Here is a 23,679-nt window from a genome sequence, read left to right as displayed (position 1 = left end):
ATCACTCACTCTACAAGTAATGTAATTATCGTCTACAATCTACAAACGTATATGGAATAAGATCGAATATAGAATAATGAATCGTAAATTAAACTAAAATGAACGGATATTACTTTAATATGTATTAACACAAGTTTAACAATATAATTGTTAACATGCGATGCCGATATTTTTGGGAAATAATACTCGTTATTCAATCCGTGCAAAGTTCTTATAAGTAAAAACTATTAATGAGTCATTCTGTATACAAAACTTTTCCGGCTTTATTATAATGCTTTTATTGAAGAGAATGTTTATAAAAATATTACACAGTTGTCTAATCTTTAGCATCCGCAACCCCTCCACTCGTAATTGAGAACGTTGCTTCGCTCTCCGGCAAATCTGGAGAATCGTATATTTTAGCGATACGATTCTCACCTCGACCTTTTCGTAGGGATATTCTTGTAGTAGATGCATGGGCTAAAATGTTTCCCCCAATAGGCTTTTTGGGATCTGCCTGAAACGATAACGTAGCCCCAGGGTCTGACGTCATCTGATTTGTTATAAATACCGCTACGTTGTATTCTTCAGATATCTGAATGAGTAATAATAGTTATAATATACAATTTAAACGTTTATAAAAAACCAAATAATTTTAATTATTGGAAGTTGAATTATGGCGATTAATTTTCCTTAAATTATCATATCCGGTTTCTTAAATTGGGAGGCAATATGCACCCGGATGCTATTATCTATTATTAACACGCGCTTGGCTGATTATTGCTGTCTACGACCCAAAGAGATAAAATTATTACCACTGCTCATAAGTTAAAACATAATTAATATAAACTTGTATCTTCGAACGTCGTTTATGACATCTGATTATATACGTCTTCTACTAGACTACTTTATAGGTCTTCTCTGCTTAATATAATTGTAACTTTTTGCGTCTTAGACGTTCAGTTTCCTTACAATAATTTTCTTGACTTGTGCATGAATTACGTATAGGAAAGACTAGCTACTAGACTGATTGTGCAATTTCAATAAAGTTTTCTTAATATCCATTGCGCTGATATCAAAACTTGAAATGTTGTGATACGATAAGTAAATATTTAAATCATGCAACATATGTAACAAACCTTCTGTAATCTAGAAAGAACTTGAGCTAATTTCTGTTGTCGGTCTGCTAGTTCTCCACGCCCAGAGAAATCAACCCTAAACAGGGCCATTATAGAGTCGATAATGAGAAGTTTGAAAACTCCCGCCTCTTCGTGAAATTTCGCGGCAACAAAATCTAGTAATTCCGCCTGCGACAATTAACTTAGCTAATCTTATGAGCAAGCATATCGCGTTCAAATATGACAAGTTTTATATCTATTAGCAATTGTGTATAGGATTGTTAGTATTTTATATGCAAAAATGACTTAATTAACAATGTCTTAATATATTAAACGAAATAAGGACTACAATTTAACGCACTAACTATTATGTATTAAACTAAGCAAATCTGTCTATGGCTAAGATGCTGTCTCCATTAACTAGTCTCTTCTCTTTTTAATAAAATTTCAATTACTAGCACTCAAATTTGCCACTATACAAAAGTAATACTGGCTAGAAATTACCTGATGTTCCGAAGTATAAGCTCTTGCATACAAAACATTATCCAATACGCCATTTTGATCTAAATTAAACCTATCTGCTATTGGTCTTAACCTGTCAGGGCGACTGTTTCTTTATTAAAGAAATATGTTATGTATATGACACATTAATCTAATTAATTAAAAGAAATAATTGTTTTAGTTAGTTGAGTTCGAATCGAAATTAGAAATTATTTGCGGAAGTTAGGAGAGAAAGCTAGAGTTTTAAATTTGATAAGCATGTTTCAAACTTATAAATTACAAAAGGATACAAGGTATGCTCGGTATCAAGGAACATGACCTTCCCACCACAATAGCTGCCATTAGGAATTTGCGTGGTTACACAAAGCGTATGTGACAGTTGTGTTTTACCAGTTCTAAATTCACCAAATACTTCTGTTATAGCCATCGACTCTATGCCACCCGCAAGGAGCTTGCTAAAACAGTAAAAATTAAATAAAAATATTAATAGGAGTTGAGGAAGAAAAATTTATTTTACTTACAATTTCAATAAATAAAATTTTGTATATGATATAACTGACGCTTCTTACTCAAGTTCACTGCTGCCAGTGCTTATTTTAAACACTTGTTTTCGTCTATCACTAACTTCTAGTGCTGTCATAAACCCAAGGCTGACTACTTTCAGACATGCTTCCTTTATTTTTTCTACTTTTGTATCCGAAAACCCTTTTATATTTGATAATTTTTTCTTTGTTGACATTTGAATGCCTTTTATAGTACAAATTCCCGCACCTTTCAGTTTTTTAATATCGGCCACATTAATTCCATGCTTTTGTAATATATCAACATCTTGGAAAAAACTTTCTTCTTCATCGTTTTCGGAAATATTCTCATCAAGAGCTTGATCCATCATATTACTAATCGAAAGGCGATTAGGTACTTAATTTCAATGTATTTTAATAAGTAATTGGTATTTATAAATATTATTATTGAGAAACTTATAACACCAATTGATATGATATCAATATTTAATTAATAATGTTTTCTTCTCAAATTTGCATTGTTCAGTTTCCACTTTCCCGCCTAAAAGTGATGTCTTTTTTAATAAGCACAAAAGGTAGGCTAAATTTATTCGACAATACGGTCTATGATAGTTTTTGTTTTTTACACAGGTGCCAAATAGCACCTAAGACACGTTACCCCTAAGTTAGGTTATCCATTTTTATCAAAATTTATTCTAATCAAATTAGGAAATATCAATTCATTTTATAAAGTTAATTTGGCCTGTGGTTTATCCCTATTGATCTGTGTCACGTTTACGATGCGGATATTTTATTATCTATATTCTAATAATAGATCAGCCATACTCTTCTATAATCTATGTTGTTGATTGCTGCGAAGCTATGAGAAAAGGCGATCGACGCAAATTGAAGATTTTTAATTATAATTTTCTTTATTAACCTCAAGAATTTTTCGCCTATTCTTCCTAAGTTAAGGTAAGGGCGTAAGTTATCATATCGGAAGTTATAAAAAGTGATTATTTATTATGTTTTTATATATTTCCTCCTGTATCACAGCCATGTTGAAGTAGTGTTGATTTCAATAAGTTTTCGTCAGTTATCGTTTACTAGAAAGTTAAAAGTTTTCACGAATGTATGTGACAGACCTGAGTTTCGTTTTGTGTTGTGAATAAAAAGTTAAAAAGTCGTAAAATGAAAAGTGTAAAGTGCCACCGAAACTGGCGTCGAGGCGTCCACTCTAAGGTAAGGCTAGATGTGTCTCTACATACATCAGACCTAGTAAACTACAATAAAGTGAACTCTTGGTCATAACAGTGTTTTTTCAGAAGTACTTACGTTACCGTACAGAAAATTCAGCAACAACTAATCCATGAAGCTCACTTAAACACAATTTACACTAATTTTGTTGAAAGTTTTTTTTTACTTTTGCTTTAATTTACTTACTTACGTATTCTACACATTTAAGTTGTGCTTATAGGATGGGTCAAAATAGTAAAGTATTAGTTCAAATCTTCCTTCATAATTTATCTTACAGGCATGGATTCAGAAGATTCTAGAGATGCTGGTGATACACAATCAACCTCAAGCAGTAGTAGTTCGAGTTCTAAGAGTCGAAGCAGGAGAAGTTCATCATCAGGGAGTTCTAAAAGAGATCCCAAGTCACCTCCACATTCACCAACTCCATCTAAAAATTGCGAACCGCGTTCTCCATCTCCCAACAGCAGGTCTCCATCTCCTGAAAGGTCACTTAGTAATAAACCACAAACACCAGATAACCTGAGTGGAGCACATTCAGACATAAATTCTCCTGAAAACTCAGCCCCAGCTTCTCCAGCTGGACCAAAATCTCCCGATGCTCCAAAATCACCAAGTGATGTAGGCTCAAATATAGATTCTCCAGAACGCCCAGAACAATATTCATCAGGGCCTAAAACACCTCAAAGCAGTAGTTCTGCAAAATCAGTCACAAGGTCTCAACCAGTTTCACCTGACTCTGCCTCTCAAGCAACATCTCCTAGAAATAATGAATCACAGCCTCGTTCTTCATCACCTTCGCCAGATAGGACTTCATTATCACCTCAAAGACCAATAGTTAGCAATAATGAATGGGAAAATAAAGATAAATGGAGAAGACACACAAAGGCAGAACAGAAAATGGTGTCTGTACCAAGGGAAAGAAGCCAATCAGAATCTAGCCAGTCAAGTAGAAGTTCTACTTACAATAAAAGAACAAATGCTAAGGATACTGAGGAAATTTCAGATGGTGAATATATTCATATACTTATGCTTGGTTATTTTAAACTAGTTCATATTTAATATCTTTGAGATTTAGTTGATAATGGTAGTCTTATCAGACATAGCTTAATGCAACTCAATTAATAAGTGTCAAATTAACTCTTGTGTAATTGCAACTTAAGAGTATGATCCTTCTTGAATCTGAATTAATGTTTGAATAAATTAAATCTTTATATTAGCATAAATTATGTTATTGTTATGTAAATAGTATATGTTTTTTCTTGAAATGTTTACTCAAACTCCTAATTATTTCAGGGGAAATGGAATCTGACCAGGAGGATAGAAAATCTGAAGCTAGTAATAAACTAGAAATCAAGGAAAAAAGCATAAGCCATGAAGATTTATCTGATGTGTCAGACTTAGATTCTGCTGATGAAAAGTCATCAAAGGTAAGTTAATATAATAAAATAAATATAACATAAAACCTTTTTCCCAATATATTATCTTTTTACAACCATGATCCATTTGCTTAGGAAGTAAAAACAAACCAATTTGTTCCATGTTATGTTCATCTTATTAAAATACAATATACACAATTTCAAATCTGAGGCCTTAACATTATGTGCATTGCTAATCTAAGCCCTAGAAGTAATATTCTAGAAGTCCTTGTAATTTGGAAACATTATATTTTTTATATAAATAATAGATGTGAACCAATCGAGTTATTACTTCTAATCATTTATTTACCTGAAAGTTTTGCTAATATTCAAAGTAACATTTTAGCCAAAATCTAAGAAGCAGGAAATAATAAATGGAGAATCCTCACCAAGGTATGAAAAAGACAAGGAACCACATAAAATGGATAAGGTATGACATTATTGTAAATTTCTAAATTAAAAAACCTTCTCAATTTGTATAAATTGAATAGCTAAAGCTCTATTCAATCTACAAGGTACCACAAGAGAAAATAAGTAACACAGAAGATGCGGAAGAGCAATTGGACTTTGAAGCGGAAGAGGGTGAATGTGTTGAGCCGAAACCCAAGGATCAATCCAATGGTGATATTGATGACCAGGCTGCTGAAAAAGGTACTTATAGATATATGTAGTGTACTTATAGATAGGTATATAGATATGGCTTAGTCTTGTTACATTTCCTATTAGAGTAAGTGATAGATACTATTATTATAAAACTTAATATTGGTATATGATGTTAATAAATAATTTTTGTTTGTATCTAAAGTTTTTTTTTTAAATTACAAAAAGATTAAAAGTAAAGAATCACTCTCACTTTTTCTTTTTACCACTTATAGAAGAGGAATTGAAGCCAGGTAAGCGTTCTCGTGGTTCCTCATTGGAAGAGGGTGAAGTCTCGGATGAAGCTGAACGGAGACCTGAAGAAAGTGAGCCTAAGCCTGTCTGCAGATTCTTCTCGAGGGGAGCCTGTACTTGGGGCGTTAGTTGCAGGTAGGTTTTTTTCAAGTGAATTCATTAATATGTATTGCTATTTAAATCATATTCATATTTGTAGCTATGTACACATATGAATGTTAATATTAAAAAAATATATATATATTTAGTATGGTAACTCTTTAGTTTATAAAAGAAGAAACAGAGACTTATATTTGATATCAAATATAGAAATTGTGACAAAATGTGTGTACTACTTATCATTAGGAATATAAATTTCCTCTGTGTGTTAGTGGTTATTGTGCATAGTTTATAATTAACTATCTATATAGGCACAGACGGCTGATCTCCTACTCACCCTATAAAATGAGGAGCAAATATACTTATAATTATATGTGAACCAATTTTGCTTCAGCATCTTGCACTAATTACAGAAGTGGAGCATATATTTTTTTGTTTTTCCCTTCCCAGATTCCTCCACCCCGGTGTGACGGACAAGGGTAATTATAATATGTTTGAGGTGGTTCGAGGAGTACCGGCTGGTGGGTTCCCCGCCACGCCCCGGGATGTTGCCCCACCAGAGTCTGCCTGGGAAAGAGGTCTGCGCACTGCTAAAGAGGTAAGTTTCAATGCTAAAAATATAGTATCTATAATAGGTATATTGATACAAATTTATCTGACAGTCAGACCTGTCAACCGAAAAAGAACGAATATGTACATGGAAATCTTATAAACAACTGAACCTTTTTTTGTGAAACTTTATTTAGTATTTGAATGTAAATTACATAGTTATTAGCAGCCTGGGTTTTATTCGCTGTAAATGACATTGGTTTTAGGTAGTAATGACCACATATATTAAATTAATATGTTATAGTAAGTGAATACTATTTTCGGTCATTACAAATATAAAAATAGGCTTCAAGCAACTATATGAAAAAACAAAATATATATATGCTTTATTTCAGATGCTTCGTATAGCAAACAAGCGTAAAGAGCAAGACATGGATTTCGAAGAGAAAAAGCTTCATCTATCTGTTGGAGGCGTAGTTCACGACCCGGACGCTGAGTTAGCGTACGCGGCCGCGGCCGTCGGCGCCTCACCGCCCCCGATCCACGAAGCACCACCGCCACGCGACACGGAGGCATATCGGTAAGTTTGAGGAAATAAATAGATAATTATAACATATAAGCATCAATAAAACCCTATTTAAACAACATTTGTTTATAATAAAGCATAGTTTGGTCTACGCGTACACGTTATATTACAACGTAAACGTACACACATTTGCTTAATCAAACATATTGTATTTTTGATTAAATCCACTTTTCCACACTATACAAAACGTAAATTTCATATGTTCCTTACATATTAAGTTTCTAATATTTGTGTGTGGTATTTTAAAACTGCGCAGTGTTGGCCTAGTGGCTTTAGTTCGAATCCCTCAGGTCTTAGATTCGATGTGTGTGCACCAATGGACTTCCTATGTGCGCATGTGACATTCGCTCGAACGGTGAAGGAAAACATCGTGAGGAAACCGGCTCGCCTTAGACCCAAAAAGTCGACGGCGTGCGTCAGGTGCAGAAGGCTGATCACTATTAACAAAAGATCATGAAACAGATACAAAAATCTGAGGCCTAGCCCTAAAAAGGTTGTGGCGCCATTGAATTTTCTTTTCATTTTTACCATGTAGGTAACAGTTGTTTGCTTGTTTGCAACTCTTATCCCTAAAGTCGTATCGATCCCCGTTTACACCTTGCGCTCGTACGGTGAAGGAAAACAACGTGAGAAAAACTGGAAACCTTAGACCCTATAAGTTGACATCCTGTGTCACAGAAGCTTGATCAACTACTTGTCTTCGAAAAAGTAAATGATGAACACATTTAACATTAGAGGGCCACACCTAAAAGATTGTAGCGCCACTGCTTTTATTTTAAAACTAAACAAAAATATGTAACATTGCTATGTTGGCAGAAGCTGACATTATACTATCGACCCATTATATACAAAAGTTTATAATGAATTTACGTATGTATATGTACAGAAATAATTATATTTCTTAAAGTAGATGTTTTTCTTATATTATATTGTTTAGATTATTAATTATCTATTTTGTGGTAACAGATGTTTAATTTAATTTTATTTGTTAGTCTGTGGAAAAGACGCTAGTTTTGTTTGTATTGATTATAATAATAAATAGGATAATAGTGATTTTTAAGTGAAATAATAAACTCAAAATGTGGTTTCTTAAAATACATCTTTGAGTTTCATTCATTAAAAATATTGTAATATTTCAGAGGAGGTTATGGTGTACCTGCATTTCGTGGTCGTTTACATCGTGGAGCAGTTGACGAACGAGAGCGATACTATGAGAGAGAGCGTGGATTCGAGCGTGAACGGACTTTTGAGCGGCCGCCCTATTTCGAGGAGTACGGGGTGCCGCCGGATGACGCTTCCCACCATAAGGTATTGTTGAAAATCAGGACAAAATATCGTCAATTTCAAAATGTGTGAAATGTTTATGGTTTTATCCTAAAAAATTTTTTATTTACACTTTTTAGTTCAAGAATTAAATTATATAAACAATAAACATAACTTTTTATTTTCGTAATTAGTTAATTACTCTAGAAAGCTGGTTTAAAAGAAAACAACTTTTTAACCGGATTAAAGCTATTTGTATTATTATAAACTTATAATTATTTTACATAATTTTAAATTTAAAAATTTCCGACGTTTCGTGTGCCTTACAGCGTGCGTGGTCACGGCGACTGAATACAAAAGGTGTTGAATGTAAAAAAGTATCACAGCTGTAGAGAAAGTTTATTATCTGTATTTATTTCCCCGAAGTTGGTATCAACTAAAAGATGAGGGGTTTTTGTAGAAATGACTCACGGTGTCCTCTATGTTCGCGGATTGTTTAATGTGTAAAAGCTATGTTAACCAAAGACAAAGCTGGTTTAGTTCTATATAGAACGTTATCTAAGCCAACATAAAATAAAAAAGGAAATAATTAAATTAACTGTTATCAGCGTCGCGTTCGTGCATCGCGCGAAGTGATTGTCCAACGGGCAGAGGTCGAACGACGCGAGGGCCGGGAGGGGAGGGAGAGACGCGAGAGGGATGGGCGTGGCGACGAATGGGCCGATCCTTGGATGAGGGCCGAGCCCGCTGCCAGAAAGCGGAGGGCGCCATCTAGTGATAGCTATTCATCCTCCAGGTATGTATTTTAGGCATATTTATATTAATGTTTTGCTATAGGAATATTTTTTTTAAATTACCGATCAAACAATTCAAAGCTGACAGTTATAGAACCCTAGGTCAAGTCAAAATCTCGTCTTGATCGCTGTCTAAATGGTTTGATAGCGTTTTAGTAGCAGTTAGTAGCAATATTTCAATTTTCTAGAATACGGTTTAAGCACGTTGTCGTCTAAACAACTTGTTAGGTAAACCTAACCAAGACTGGTTCAAATTTAACAAAATTTAACTCTTATTGAGAGACGTCCCGTTAACTCCACGACAATTCGTAAACGCATTTCTTGATGAGCTTACGTTATATTAACCACAGATAACACAAGTTTCCATTCATAGATATTTATTATGATATACAACCAATATGGCTACATCAAACTATTTGGTTAGATCATAAGTTCTAGAAGCGTAAGTGACATTAGATATTATGTTATTTATAGCTCCTTTGAGTCGTTCACACAAGATTATTTGAATAATGTATGTAGAAATATATAGTAGTAGTGTAGAGTAGAAATCTAAGAGAAATAAGCTTGTATTATTTGTGTCTATTGCATCGATATGCCTATTTGACGATACTCTTATAGAATTATCTTCGATATCGATACTGATACCAACGCTTATTGAATTAAAATTAAATTAAGGTAAAATATAACAAGTTTGAACTTTTTTTTATTTTTTATTAAAAAAATATAAACAGTCAGAAATTTCGAATAAGATTAAAAGTTTACTTATTAAAATTGAGAATAAAGAGTAATTATTAAAATTTATTTTATAAATTAAATAAATGTTAATAATTAAAATTAACATTGATAAGATTTTTCGAAACAATACTAGGCGCGATAGCAGTTAAAATCCAACTAAGTGCCTAGCAAAAAGCAGGGATTCCCCGGGCAGTCCGTGCCTCGTTTGCAACTAACTAGATCAAACAAGATATGCATTTAAAATTAAAATATCGATACCGATATATTGGGTTCGTTATCGGATGTATATTTATTGTCTTTTAAATACAACTATTTTAATAGATATAACCGCGAAATAATGTCATTGTTTCTTTTAACTTGATGGTCCGAGTGCTTTCAGGGTCTTTAGTGCCACATACTTTTCTTGGCCGGTAAAAGCGACGCTGTCATTGATTTGAGTATTGCCAGTTAATAAAAAATAACCATTATAAGGCGAATAATTTGAAGTGATGCAGGCTAACTAAATAATTTATTGAGTCTTAATAAATGTATACTAGTATCTATAAAGTATAGTTCTAGGTTTAAATAAAAGTAACACATACTTAGGAACAACTGATATAGGTGTTGTTACCTGTACTATCAATAATAAGAATTATAAATCATTTAATTGCAAGAAAGTGGTACATTTATATCGACCAATTATAAAAATCCGCACAATCAGCCACACAAAAATAGGCATGCAAATGTCACATTCATTTTATCTGTCTATCTAGGCATCTTAAAAGATTAGAAAGATTTATAAGTTACATAGCAAACGGAACCGTTCGATAATTTAAAAAAAACATTGTTATTAATAATGCAAGGAATAAAAATAAACACATTTTAGTTGGTTTTTTATTAGATGTTAGTAGATAGTAAAATTAAGTGTATTTGAGAGCTAACTGACAAAGTCAATGTGACATTTCAAAATGGCGACCGGACTTTCAATCTCGGCCGCCGGCCAACAAAAGTATGTGGTCCTGTACGTTATATTAACAGATTATAATTTGTCATAAGGAGATACTAAATGCTGTATTATCTATTGCCGCTAAGTTTGTATTTGCTATAATTAATTCGCTTTTATATATTGAAGTTGTATTTATGTTTTTCAACTGATCAAACAAGGATAATTCACATATGCACGTGAAAAATGTTGCACCGTTTGATATATGCACACAAATTTTGTTGGATTTCCTTTAATTCCCAAATGTCCAATTAGGAATCACAGTTAATGGCTTCTAAACTTCAAAGCCCTTTGAGTGCTTTATTAGTATAAAAATTGCATATTTTTATTCTATTTTGTTATTAATTCGTAAATTCCTCCCCCGCTTCCCTCCCCCTTCGCCGGGTTTCGCTTTCATAACAAATCGTGGTGTTTCGGTGATCACACTGACGATTCTTAAACTATCTTGCATGCTTTTGATCACTCATTGGGGTTTCGCTGCTACTCTGGTGTGTGTATGCCGTGTGTGTGTGAATATGTGTATGTTGGCGTGTGTGCGTCCTTCATTCCCCTGCGGCCTCCCCTGGGCCTACAGCTCTTCTAATTCCAGCTCGCGAAGTTCTGGAACGCCTGGCACGCGTCGCAAGAGAAGGGCTTCGTCGTCTTCCCGACAAAGGTTAGTAGAAAAGTGATGGGATGAAACCAATAGAATTGCTGTTGTCGTTTAAGTACGTCTTGTAAGAAATACAACTGTCTTTGTCTATTCCTAATTTCTTGGCTGTCTCCCTTTAGTTGGAATGAAATAAAGTTCATTCTATTGGTTTGTTGTCCTATGTTACACTTTTCATACATATACTCGCATGTAGTTGCATTAGTAGTTAGTGTATAGTATATTTTGCAATTTATTTATTTTAATTTAAATCCAGGAAGGCATTGAAGATCGTATAATTTTTAAGTGATTTTTTGTACTGGAAGGTTTTGTCGCAGAATTTTTACTATGTTATATTTTTTATTGTCTGATATTTTGAATATATTTTATTTATAGCCGAATTTATTTTCGTTTTAATGTAATTTCTAGTTATCCTGTCGGTCAGCGTCATGATTCGTTTGCTGTCGTAATTTATGTTATGGCTCTTAAGTACTAAGTTATATTAAAAGTGTTAAAAAGTAAGGTGACTTATTTTCGGTTGAATCTTGTCTGTTCTTGAAATTGCGTCTATGGCCATATGCGATTATAGAAATACCAACACCGTTGGCTTCCCGAATGAGAATCTCCCAGCGCTCTCTGTCCTATGCCATATCCCGCCTATTGCTCGTTTTCAGCTGCAGTAGGTTCTCCTCCACTCTGTCGATCCAGCGATACCTAGGTCGACCTACTGGTCTTCGACCACTAGGCCGGCTAAGGTAAGCCGCCTCCACCGTCCGATCTTGGCCCATGCGCTCAAGATGTCCCAACGTACTGGATGGGCCTTGTACTCGCCCATAATATTGGGCTGGATTAACTCTTCTATTTCGGAATTCTCTCGAATTCTCCAAAAACCTAATAAATATTAATAAAATACGTATATTAGTTATTTTAAGTCCTTCGAAAATGCATTGGCAAAAATTCCCAAGTGGAATGAATAAATGGTCACCTTGCTTTTTGAATTTATCGATTACCCGTTTAATTCCCACCTACCCACAGACTTTCGCCATCGGTAATAGTTCGTGAGCGTCGTTTGGCAAATGCGCGCGCGACGGCTATGAATCCCCCCGCCCCACGGCGTCGTGCTCCTTCCCCTGCCGCTGCAAGGCAACTCGCAGCTAACCCACCAGCCCCAGCCTCACATAGACACAAGGTATGTCTACGTTTGTATGTTTACTTTCTGATCCGGACAGCTCTTTAATAAAAAGCTTTCAACAAATTTACTTTCGTAAAAAAATTAAAAAACACGAAGGTAAAAATGTAAAGTTATAACGATACTTAAAAAATAATTTGTAAATAATTTTTTAAGTATCGTTATAATAATGGGAAAGAATTTCGACATTGTAGGAAAACATTGAGAAATTACTAAGGGTCATGTTGCGGGTTGGATGATCAAGATCAACCGGTACAAACGCATTATACAACACTAATTTGAAACTATAATTTTTTGATATAAACGCTATGTCATAAGTCTAAATAACGTTTCGCTTTATTGTAGCTTTTGTTTTCAGGATGAACCCGATCCCTATAATCGGGGCAAGGCGACCAGTCGCAATCGGAATAGAAAAAAATATTCCCGTTCTTCATCTTCTGGTTCTGGTAATATATAAATTTATGAGATGAAGCCATTCAATAAAATCTTTCAAGAAAAATGGGAAAAGATATAGTGGATTGTTTTTCTTTTATTTTTGTTTTTGTGACGATATTATAATTTTACAGAATCGTCCACATCTTCTAGCGATTCTGAAAGTGAGTCTCATTCGTCGTCATCTTCGGGCAGTTCTGGCGCGCGACGAGCGAGACACGCGAGGTTGATTAACGCCGCTGCTAGGCCAAGGTAACACTCAAGATAATAAATCAATTTCCATATAATAATAAATCTTTAATTAACTCCGTAAGACTTTAACAGTAAGTAATAAAAAAAATGTATTTATAAATTCTTCTCCAAGGAATTCCAATTGTTTATATCTTTTGCTAACCCTACCCATGTTTGACCCGCCGTCATTGAATATCGACATTTAATTAACTGTCTAGAGATTCAATTAACTCTCTGATGTAACTACTTTACTGCGACAAAGATGTCCAGAGATGTACCAGAGATGCAATAAATAATACTATCAAATTAATTTATCAAAAACAAAAGATGCCATAATGGCTATACAGAAATTCAAGATCAAGAACTGCTTCCATTAATTCAAATTAAATAATAATAATAATCTTTATTTCATATACATATACATACATAGAAGGTTATTATGATTAAACTAAGATGATAACATTTGGAAGTGTATGTGAGAGACTGGTCTCTGTAACAGGAGACCTGAGTGACAGATAGCCAGCCTCTCCACCACCGGACCGGAACACGTACAATCAGGTCATTGTCATAAGATACAATAGAAGAAAATAAGCAAGTGCTAAAGGAAAAGAAATGGAAACGGAGTCGTAAAAATAAATTTGGTGTGTGTTTGTGTCTGTGTGTGTGTGTGTGTGTGCGCGCGTGCGTGTGTGTGTATGTGTGGGCGAGTAGGTGTGTTACAGAGTAACAGTTATTAAATCTTCTGTTTTATCATAACTCAACGTCTTCAGCCAATTAGTAACCATTTTTTTACATTCATATTTCGATAGTGCGTAAATGTTAATTTTTTCATTTAATTTATTATACAGGTAACAGCCTAGGAAACCAAAGAATCTTTGCGAGAAAGAAGTTGTCCATCGTGTAATACGACAGCAAACTTTATGTTTAATCCGCTTGTTTATATTTAATTCGGGGTCGTAACTAGTTTTATAATGTTGTTTTAAAACTGTGTTGAGAATAAATAATTGACGAATTGTTAACACATCGGCTAGGGCATAAAGCTCTTTAGTGGGAAAAAGAAACGGTAAGGAATGACTTACTTTTAACACTGCTCGTTGGGCTCTTTCAAGTTTTAGTAGATTGGTTTTGAAAGTACCTCCCCACACAGTGATACAATAGCTTAAAATTGACTGACATAAAGCCTGATATACTACTTTAACAATTCTATTGTCTGCTATAAGTCTTAAAGTTTTAAAGATGTAAATGAGTTTACGAGTTCTGCATGAGAGAAGATCCACGTGAGAATTAAAACTCAAGTTACTATCGATAACTACACCCAAATACTTAACACTATAGGCAATGGAAATGCTTTTGCAATGGCAGAGTTGATTTGAAGAGCAAAAGAAAAATAATCATGAATGTGAGACGGAACGTTTTTAATAGAGAAGGGCATAAATTTTGTTTTATCAACATTAAGCGTAAGGCCGTTGCCTCTCAACCATTCATTAACAAGGCCAAAACTAAACTGAGCAGAATTATACACCTCATTCCAATTATTGCCAGAGAAGACAAGGGCAGTGTCATCTGCAATAGATATTATCTTACCTTCTTTGAGTCAGGTTGTGTTCGGTAAGGGCATGATAATATCCGTCAATATGGGGAATAATATTTGTGTGGCGTAGCCAGCACTCAGTGAGCACAATAAGGTCCCATTCAGTTTTAGATCTATCTAATAGTGTTAATAAGTCTGGGTAGTTCCTATTTATACTTCGAATATTTTGGTGAATCATTTTCAAACAATTTTCAGGATGTTTAATTATGGTCTGTAAGTCTTCTACTTCACAATTAGAGGAATAAGCTACGGTAAAGTTATCAAGGTCTTTTAATATTTCATTTGTTTGATCGAATTTTTGTAGGTACGAATATAAACAAGGATGTCTTCAGTGTTAAGGATTTTTGGTGCAGGTTTTGTAGCGTTGCATTGGCTGTTGAGCTATCCTTTTTCATACATTTATGGAGTAATAGGTTATAACCAATATTGTGTTTATAAATGTGTCCAAGTGTAAACTTAAATAAGTGTTTTTGGAATGTAAGTGTATGTAAACGTTGAGTAAATGAAGTGAGTGTGTAAATTATAACAATAAATTGAATTAGTATTAAAAATAAACCATATAAATCAAGTTCAACAAAAATAAACCAGAATTAATAAAATAATAAACTGGATAAATACAATAATACTGAAAAATAAATTCTAAAAAAGACAGTCATATGATTTGTTTTACAAGATCATCAAGACATTTTTCGGAATCTATTATAACAGGCTTACCAGCGGCGTCCATGCGCAGGAATACTCTGCCGTTAGAATACCAATAAGCATACTTTAATTTTTTGGCAATTTGTCGTGTTTCATACATGAGTTTCCTTTGGGCTGGCGGAAGGTGCTCATCAATGTATATCAGTGATTTTGCTCCTGGGAGCCCAAGTGTTTGAGTGTTTAACTTTTCAGGTATTAATTTTTCTTTAATGAGTTTTCTTACTCTGGATAGTAATTCATTCCTGGTGTGAACGCAGCTGAACTCTGCAACGATGGGTCTTGCTGTTCCAGGCTTCCCTGGCAAACGGTAAATATCACGCAACTCTTTAGAGTCTATAGTTAAATCCAACTCCTTGCCAATTCTCGTAAGGATAGACAGAAGACTTTCAAAGTTTTCGCTATCGTAATGAGGTATATTTCGAACCTCTATAGTTGCGACTCTTGATAGAAACTGCGAACCTTGAATTTTGGTCTCCAAGTTATTTATGGCTTCAGAGTTTGCCTTCTTTTGACCTTCAAGATTTTTTACTTTGGACGATAGCTCTTCGTGTTGTTCATTCATAAATTTCATACCATTTTCTATGTCTCTATTCGTGTTTTTAATTTCTTGACATTCTTTTTTTAATTGCGTCACTTCAGTTACTAATTTAGATAAGGTGTCATCAAGACTTATTTTCCACTCATCCAAACGCCGATCTTGGTCCCTTTTCCAATCAGATAACATATTTAAAAGGTCTGTTCTTAAGTCCCCAGACGGAAAACCAGGAGAAGAAGACGGGCCTTCGGGGGAAGAGTTCATTCTGGGTCTCTTGTTTCTTGTTGTAACATTACTTTCACCACTATTGCTAGCACTTGCAGTGGTTGAAAGATCGGATTCCGAGCGGGAACCCGATAATGAATTTTTAGATGGTGGCGTACGCGGAATTCTAGACATTGCGCCGAACAAACAAAGACTAATCTGGCTTGGCCGCAGTCACTCGCACAAGGTGTCCGTAGATTGTCGTGGCACTATCGTAGCAGAATTTCAGCAGTGACCGTTACCATAAACACTTTTACGTCACCCACTGGCTTCATCTGTAGCAATATTTCGGTGCGCTGACTCTCAAGTAATTTGGCTCCGTGGCAAAGCATAGCCAACCAAACACGACGCGGCACCCGGTTCGATCCTGAGCCTCACAACTATTTTAATTTAATATTTAAATTTCTTAAAACAACCAACACTATGGACACGTCCAAACGCTTCCGCGGTCCGAGGGGGAGAGGAATCAAATCAAGATGCCTAAACGTTAAATTCAATATTATTTGGTTAGATTTAACTACTAACGTTTAAACCAGTCGAATTATTCGTTTTTGTTGAGTTCTAGAAATGCCAAGAGCGTTTGATCATTTGGTGACCCATTTGGCAAGTCTGTTAAGTTAGCTTTTTTTATAAGACTTCAAGAATACGGGATGAGATTATTAAGTTGAGGTGTATTTTTTTTATTTGAACTCAGTTTACACTTATACAGACATTATGCTATTGACTTTGTGTTAATATACTTTTTGAATCTAGTACAGATTTATTTTATATATTTGCAGGCTCAACGCAAAGTCAACCGGCTTAGCCGCAGCTGTCACAGTCACAAATAAAAAGGAGGCATCTAGTGAAAAAGGTATTTTTGATGTATTCGTATTTTTTATGTTTATGAAACTTTTAATGAGGGTAGATGAATTGTGTATAGCGTATTGAATCATACGAGTTTTTTTTAAATATTTAAAATATTTTTGAATATAAATTTATTACATTATTTACATATTGGTATTTCAAGTGCTTTCGTCGTGGTAACCGTCTAGTTTATATACTGATTTGATACGTAACAAATGCGGGGGGGGTCAAGAATCTCCAAAAATTGCGCGACGTAATACTTGAACGCTCCTTAGTCATAAAAATTAAATCAGTCCATTTTCATCACAGCCTTAACTCAATGTTATAGAATTTTCGAGAATTGGTAGTAAATTTCTCTACATTATTAAGAAATAAACTTTCATTCACTATATCTATATGGGTAATTGTGTGTTTACTAATTAAAAAAATAACACACAAACAAAAGCTATGAATTAATTTGGTTTTGTTTAAAATTTTAATTTAATTTGTTTTAGAAATGGGTAAAAAACGCACAGCGACATCTCCAGTTGGCGGTGGAGCTGCAAAGAAGTCGGTGTCGAGAAGAGAGGAACTGCTCAAGCAGCTCAAAGCGGTCGAAGACGCCATCGCAAGGAAACGATCCAAAATTTAGTAATGTAATCTCCATAGCTCAGTCTTATATTCAACTCGAAGGTCCTGGGTTCGTTTAGGATTCTTTTAGCTCCACTCGGCTTGAAATCTAATCTTTCCCTAAGGGGTCTTATAAACGTACGTAGTGTAGATTTATTAAGTCACATTTATTTTTGTTGTCTAGTAGTATATCTATTAGCTAATTGTGGCTTATAGTATGGTTATGAGTAGCTTGTCGTTTATGCTAAAAGCGAAAAAAACGCTTAATTATTAGATAGTGTCGATTAATTAAATCATGCCCTATACCAGTCGGTAAAGAGTTGGCATATTTTTTTTACACAAAACGCATTTGATATTTTTCTATAAAAATCTACGATTTGTAGCATTTACATACACAATGATATACATCGATATGTCGATACAATGATCACACTTGATTGTGATTGATACCAATGATAATTACATTCTGATGCTTAGATAATATTCATACTTGAATAGACACAGTTCTCTAATTTTGTTTTAGTCCTCCGGGACTCGAACCTTAGAGTTAATTAAATAAGCTCAGCTATGGCAATCGGCTCTTAGTAAGCGTAAATGGAAAAACAGTATGTAGTTGTTTGGGTGTAGGTTCACGTTATTGTGTTACACAGGCTTAAAACGCGTTAAATAAATAAAATGGCGCTAGTCGTGCCCTCTCGCTTGCACATTAAAGCCATCTCATTCACTTGAGTGTTAAAAACATTTAAAATAAATTAACTTTTATTTAGGCAAGCACTCCAATATAAAAAAAAAGTATACAATTTTCTAATTAAAGTAAATCTGATAATTAAACGCGTTTTAATATTGTAAAATTATAGTTTTAATGGTTATGTAAACGAAGTTGTTAGAATACAGAATGGCCAATCAAAAGCTACTTACTTTAACAAGACTAAATAAATTATAAGCAATTCCTAAAAATAATTTTTTGAGTCACATTTATGCATTTTCAGGTATTTGGTGAAAACCGTTGTATAATAGATAATATATCCTGTATATTGCCGCAGTGATATGAATAGCAAGTATTTTGGTATTTTCTTTGCTTTACGAACACTCCAAATTTAAATAAAAGCCAATTTATTACATTATTTTAATTTTGTCTGTAAAGATCTTTGTAATAAGCAATTTGTTTATCTTACTAGTTTTCCAAAGATTCAATTTGTATTTCATAATACAAGAAATCTATACTGTATAGGTTGTCATTTTACCTTCTTAACACAAATACTGTTTACAACGCATTCTATAGTTGAAGAAAAATTATTTGTAATCAACACAATCGATTGCCCATTGTGCTATGAAAGTCTATATCAGCATATCTTATGTAGACAACAAAGTATTATATAAGACTGGATATCATTATCCAATGTTATCACAGAGTGAATAGCTTGTAATTCCTTGTGGTTTTAGTGAATTGACGAATTCAATGAATAAATACATTAATTTTGTATACATTGTTTTTTTTATATAATATCAACATAAATTATACAGTAGTATATAGTTATATTATTTATTTTTATAATATTTATTGGAAGGAAATAACTGAATTATTTCTTAGGTCTTATATTGTATATGGTGAAAGAGGTTGGTATGTTAAATGTGGGGCTAAACAAACTACAGACACATAGAATTTTGAAATTCATTCATTTTATAGATATATAAATTATAGGTCACAACAAAAAGAAAATAGTTTTATATATTGTTTATTAACTGAATATTTGCTACACTATATTTATTAGATGTTGTATTTCTTACTAAAATTTTGTTAAATTTACTGTCAATGAGATATTTAAGAGCATTAAATGCAATATATCCCACTGCACAACCCTTAGCTTCAGTGAAACTAAATGCACCCTTAGTGACATAACCCATAGTTTGTCTAACACATGCGTGCCTTACGCTGTCAAAAGATTTCAACCACAAATCTCTCATACTTTTCACATATTCTGAAGGTTCTTTAGATTTCGTTTTTGGTTTTGTAATTTTCTGAAAAAAAATATTAGATTTAATAAAAGTGAAAAAATCTTCATGTTCTCCATTTATATGTATAATACTTCAATATTTGAAACAATTGTTTTCACTACAAATGCATATAATATTATATAAAGGGTTATGGAGAAGACAGAATTGACTAAATCTATGAACACCTATAAAAAAAAATCTATTAAATTATAATTCTTGCTCTAGAAAAAAGGCCCTATAGGATTTATCAAGGAATATGTATTACAGCGTTAAGTGAGATAAAATGTCTTACTTCAGTCAACTTCTTCTTTAATTTTATCTGAGCTCTTCTAATTTTCTTCAATAATTTCCTATGTTCTAGTCGTTTTTCTTTCCTAATTTTAGAATTTTTATCTTCATGTTGTGGTTCCTGCAGAACTTTATTTGATTTAAAGTCACCAAAATTTGGCATACATATTATAGCATGGTCCTTTATAAGACCTTTTCCTTCAGTTTGTAGATAAACCGCAACCAAACAAGAATTTTCATTTGGAAATGAAGTAATAATTGGGGTTTTCCTGTTAAGGCAGTTCTGAAAATAAAGTATGAAATAAGTAAATTGGCATATAAGAGATGTGTAGAATACAAAATGTTATATTATAGGTAAGACCTTAACCAAGTGTGTGATCTATAAAATGATTATTTATCACTGCAGACCTTGGAACTTGTGAATTATTGTTGTTTGACATAAGTGTCTAAATATAGATTTGTTTAGCAAATCTGAAGTATAAATCTTTCATTGATATTTATATACTGTTAAACTAACCTGTAATTCATTAATAATATTTGTTTCTCTCAGAATAAAAAAATTATCACAGGCACAACTACTCCAATCTCGTAATAATATCATCCAGGGACATCGAAAAGGGCTCAAAATACCTAGTTTAATAAAGTTGACTCTTTTACTTGGTGGTCTCTTAAAATAATGTTCTTTTAATTGTAGTTCAATTCTTTCTTCCTCTAATGTACCAGATACTGAATCTGGGCACAAGTAGGTCTCCCCCTTCTCATGAGACAAGTGTTCAGTTTCTCGCAGACCACCGGGTCTTGCACCAAACATTATGAAAGTTAACCAAAATGGAAGCCCATATCCTGAAGGTAATATGATGTCCCATCCACTTCCATACCCTATCAAAAAATTCAGAATAATTATATTTCATGTTCAGGATTCAAAGATTTGTAAAGCAAGAAAGTCACTTTCATGTTTTAAAATTTACTTTAAATGCTGAAATGTTAATATTCAATATCCTAAAAAAAGGAAATAAATGTTTAAGAAAGCAATATTAACTAACCAATTTTTTTATAAGTGGAATTTTGTGAACCAGGTCTTTGTATTAACACAACAGGAATATTTTGTAATGCAGGATCATCTTCATTAGTTTCTCCAGGCACTGAGTGTGTTTTAGTGACATGTTCTATGAATTTTCCATTTGTGATTATATTTTTCTTTATAATTTCTCGAACATTGGTGTGCCATAAGGGTGAAGAGGGTGCATATTTTGGTAAATTTCTTAGAATTTCTATATTTGTAGGTGATATGACAGCTTCTGCTTTGGTTCTCTTCTTGGGACGACTCCAACGAGGATCTTTAACTATTAAACCAATGACTATTCTTGAGGGTAACTGTGATGGTGAGGACAAGTTACTAATATTTGACCAATATTCATGTTTTTCCTGTAGATATAAATCAAAGTTTTTAGTTTTGCTAACCCATTCTGAAGATAATTTGATAGTATTAACAGTTTTCAAAGAATGAGTGAGGATAGCATGACTTTTTGGTCCAGTCAGCCTAAATCGATTAAATTGCCCATATAATACATTAATAGAAATGTCAGATAAGTTGTGTGATAATTTAATCCTTTTGCTATCTTTTAAAAGTTTTGAATCTTCACTAAGGATTATTGATGAAAAAGATGCCTCAACTTCTTTGATTTGTGATGGATGAACAAATATTAAAAGTTCTGGAATCTCATTTGTATATACCCATTGAAATTCAACTTTACCAATAAATCCAAATGGGTATGACTGTGGTTTAAAAATATTAAGCGAACCTGCTCTATTTCCAGATATAAAAGCTTTAGCTGTAACACCTAATCCACAGGTTTTACTACAAAGTAAACTAAACATATTTTCTATGCTTTCAATTGAACCTTTAATCAGTATAGGTACAAAATAGGATATGTCTTGGAGAAGACAATGAGCGGAAGTGGCTCTGTAGCATGCTCTAAATGCCTTATCACATGGTCTATGAGCTAATCTAAAACCCCATCGTTCAGTCATATGAAATCTTTTAGCATGCCAAATATGAGTTTCCAACCATGTAACTCTTCTTTGCCTTCTCGTGTATTCCGCTAGAAGGTTTGCTGGGCGACGTCTGTACTTTCTCGAGGGACGCTTTTGTTTAGGTGGCAGTCCACTCTTCTTTAGTTGCTCCATGTGTCCCTCGCGCAGTCTTCTAGGTAATCTTTTACAGTTGTGGCTCATTACTCTACGCCGCATATGAACTGGCAATGACTGAAATATCAGCTTTGTTTTGTTGGGTCGTAATATACTTTCAGTCATTGCAGTTATTTCAATACTTCTCGATGCCGCAAATTTAAAACTATTAGCCGTGATGGGAAGATTTTCTGTTCCCCCAAGACTAGCATCAAATTCTGTGGCTTCCATTTTGTAAACGAGTTTCGAGCACCAATTAAAATAAATATTTTATAGGGATAAGCATTAAAAGTTTTTTAATTAATATTAATATTTAATTGAAATTTCAAAATAAAAGCACATGTCACTATTTACAATTGTGATAAGTGTATTAAGAACACTCAACACAGCATTAAGCACAGATAAATTATTTATATGTGCACAGGTTATATTATCTCAATTAAGGGGAATTTGACGGTGCTTTACATCATAAACATACATTAATATATATAGACATTTTTCTAAAACAATGGATTAGGAATACTTTCACTTATGAAATATTTTTTCTGGCGTTCCTATAAAAAACTTTCCACTTATTTTCAAACCAAAAACTTCATATATTTTATTCCGTGACAGCTGTGTTGTCAACGATTTCACTTCAATTTGAATTTAAAATAAGGATCCGTAGTTTCTACTACTCTGGCCAAGCTAGCCAAAGTAGAACACTGTAACAAGCTGGAGTATCTTGGGTGGTTTCTGAAATTAATAAATAATGCTCGGCCTCGTTGTTGTTCTTCAGGAATTAGAAACTATATGCTTTTACGACCACAGAAGGGCTTCACCTGAAGGTGCAGACATAATCGTTGGCGAAGTAGCTATAGCAACATATTTTGTGGCTCTAGTCTTTAATGCTCTCGGGCATAATGCCGCACCTCGGTGGGACGAGTGGGAAGTCTTCACGCCAATGCGGTGCGGGCGAAAGCATTGTACGGGTATCCTATTCATATAAGGCCGGACAAACATACCCGGCATAATCGCAAAAATCTAAGGCAGTCCCAGAGAGTGGTCCCTGTCAGGGTTGCGTACCGCATGTGTCATATGTCGCACTGTGTATAGTGCCGGTACCGCACCTTGGCATATCGATGCAGCGGCTCTTAGCGATATATAAGTGCGGAGGGCGGCGAGCACGAGCACGCAAACCACGCGAGCCCAGACCTCTGCTTTAACATTAGGTAAGGAGGCGCTGGGACCAACTCCACTACCGACTTGTGCAAATGCTGTCCGGACACGGATGCTTTGGTAGTAGGGTGTAAGGTGTTACGAAGACAGACGGGATGATGCCCTGCCCTACCCTACCCCACGCTGAGGGTCTGCGCACCATGGGAGGTGGAAAGCACAACTCTGCTAGATGTACTCCAGCGCGAGTATTCAAGCCTTCTGTAAATGTAGAAAAGCTATTTTAAGCGCGGACAATGACGCCCCGGGGACTATTTTCTGTAATGTTTGCGAGGTGGTCGTGAACAACAAGAAG

General features: G+C 34.2%; 3 protein-coding genes across 6 annotated transcripts; 1 reads left to right on the top strand and 2 right to left on the bottom strand.

Moving 5' to 3' along the window:
- Nucleotides 1-162: 162 nt before the first annotated feature.
- Nucleotides 163-2,490, bottom strand: LOC123715325 (meiotic recombination protein DMC1/LIM15 homolog). The gene is made up of 5 exons (XM_045670290.1): nucleotides 2,168-2,490; nucleotides 1,889-2,053; nucleotides 1,602-1,704; nucleotides 1,119-1,286; nucleotides 163-574 (listed from the first exon to the last, which is right to left on the bottom strand). The coding sequence occupies exons 1-5, from the start codon at nucleotides 2,488-2,490 to the stop codon at nucleotides 317-319; spliced, it is 1,017 nt and encodes a 338-aa protein (XP_045526246.1). The 3' UTR covers nucleotides 163-316.
- A 487-nt stretch (nucleotides 2,491-2,977) lies between these two features.
- On the top strand, nucleotides 2,978-19,184 carry LOC123714862 (zinc finger CCCH domain-containing protein 18). Of its 4 annotated transcripts, none has more exons than XM_045669477.1 (16): nucleotides 2,978-3,073; nucleotides 3,633-4,361; nucleotides 4,649-4,782; nucleotides 5,117-5,200; nucleotides 5,286-5,421; nucleotides 5,646-5,799; nucleotides 6,214-6,361; nucleotides 6,708-6,892; nucleotides 8,038-8,206; nucleotides 8,770-8,957; nucleotides 11,262-11,327; nucleotides 12,336-12,489; nucleotides 12,848-12,935; nucleotides 13,056-13,173; nucleotides 17,024-17,097; nucleotides 17,585-19,184. In XM_045669477.1, the coding sequence occupies exons 2-16, from the start codon at nucleotides 3,635-3,637 to the stop codon at nucleotides 17,719-17,721; spliced, it is 2,562 nt and encodes an 853-aa protein (XP_045525433.1). In that variant the 5' UTR covers nucleotides 2,978-3,073; nucleotides 3,633-3,634; the 3' UTR covers nucleotides 17,722-19,184. The 4 variants fall into 4 exon arrangements, with proteins under 4 accessions (XP_045525433.1, XP_045525431.1, XP_045525434.1 ...); XM_045669475.1 differs by having other exon boundaries at nucleotides 11,247-11,327; XM_045669476.1 differs by lacking the exon at nucleotides 2,978-3,073 and adding an exon at nucleotides 3,083-3,340 and having other exon boundaries at nucleotides 11,247-11,327.
- A 240-nt stretch (nucleotides 19,185-19,424) lies between these two features.
- On the bottom strand, nucleotides 19,425-22,504 carry LOC123715572 (ribonucleases P/MRP protein subunit POP1). Its single transcript, XM_045670703.1, has 4 exons — nucleotides 21,026-22,504; nucleotides 20,500-20,861; nucleotides 19,987-20,265; nucleotides 19,425-19,718 (listed from the first exon to the last, which is right to left on the bottom strand). The coding sequence occupies exons 1-4, from the start codon at nucleotides 22,398-22,400 to the stop codon at nucleotides 19,425-19,427; spliced, it is 2,310 nt and encodes a 769-aa protein (XP_045526659.1). The 5' UTR covers nucleotides 22,401-22,504.
- Nucleotides 22,505-23,679: the final 1,175 nt, after the last annotated feature.

Source organism: Pieris brassicae, chromosome 10, assembly GCF_905147105.1.
Source record: "Pieris brassicae chromosome 10, ilPieBrab1.1, whole genome shotgun sequence".
NCBI lineage: Eukaryota > Metazoa > Arthropoda > Insecta > Lepidoptera > Pieridae > Pieris > Pieris brassicae.
The sequence above is the reverse complement of the archived record's forward strand: the minus strand, read 5'-3'. Positions and strand labels throughout refer to the sequence as shown.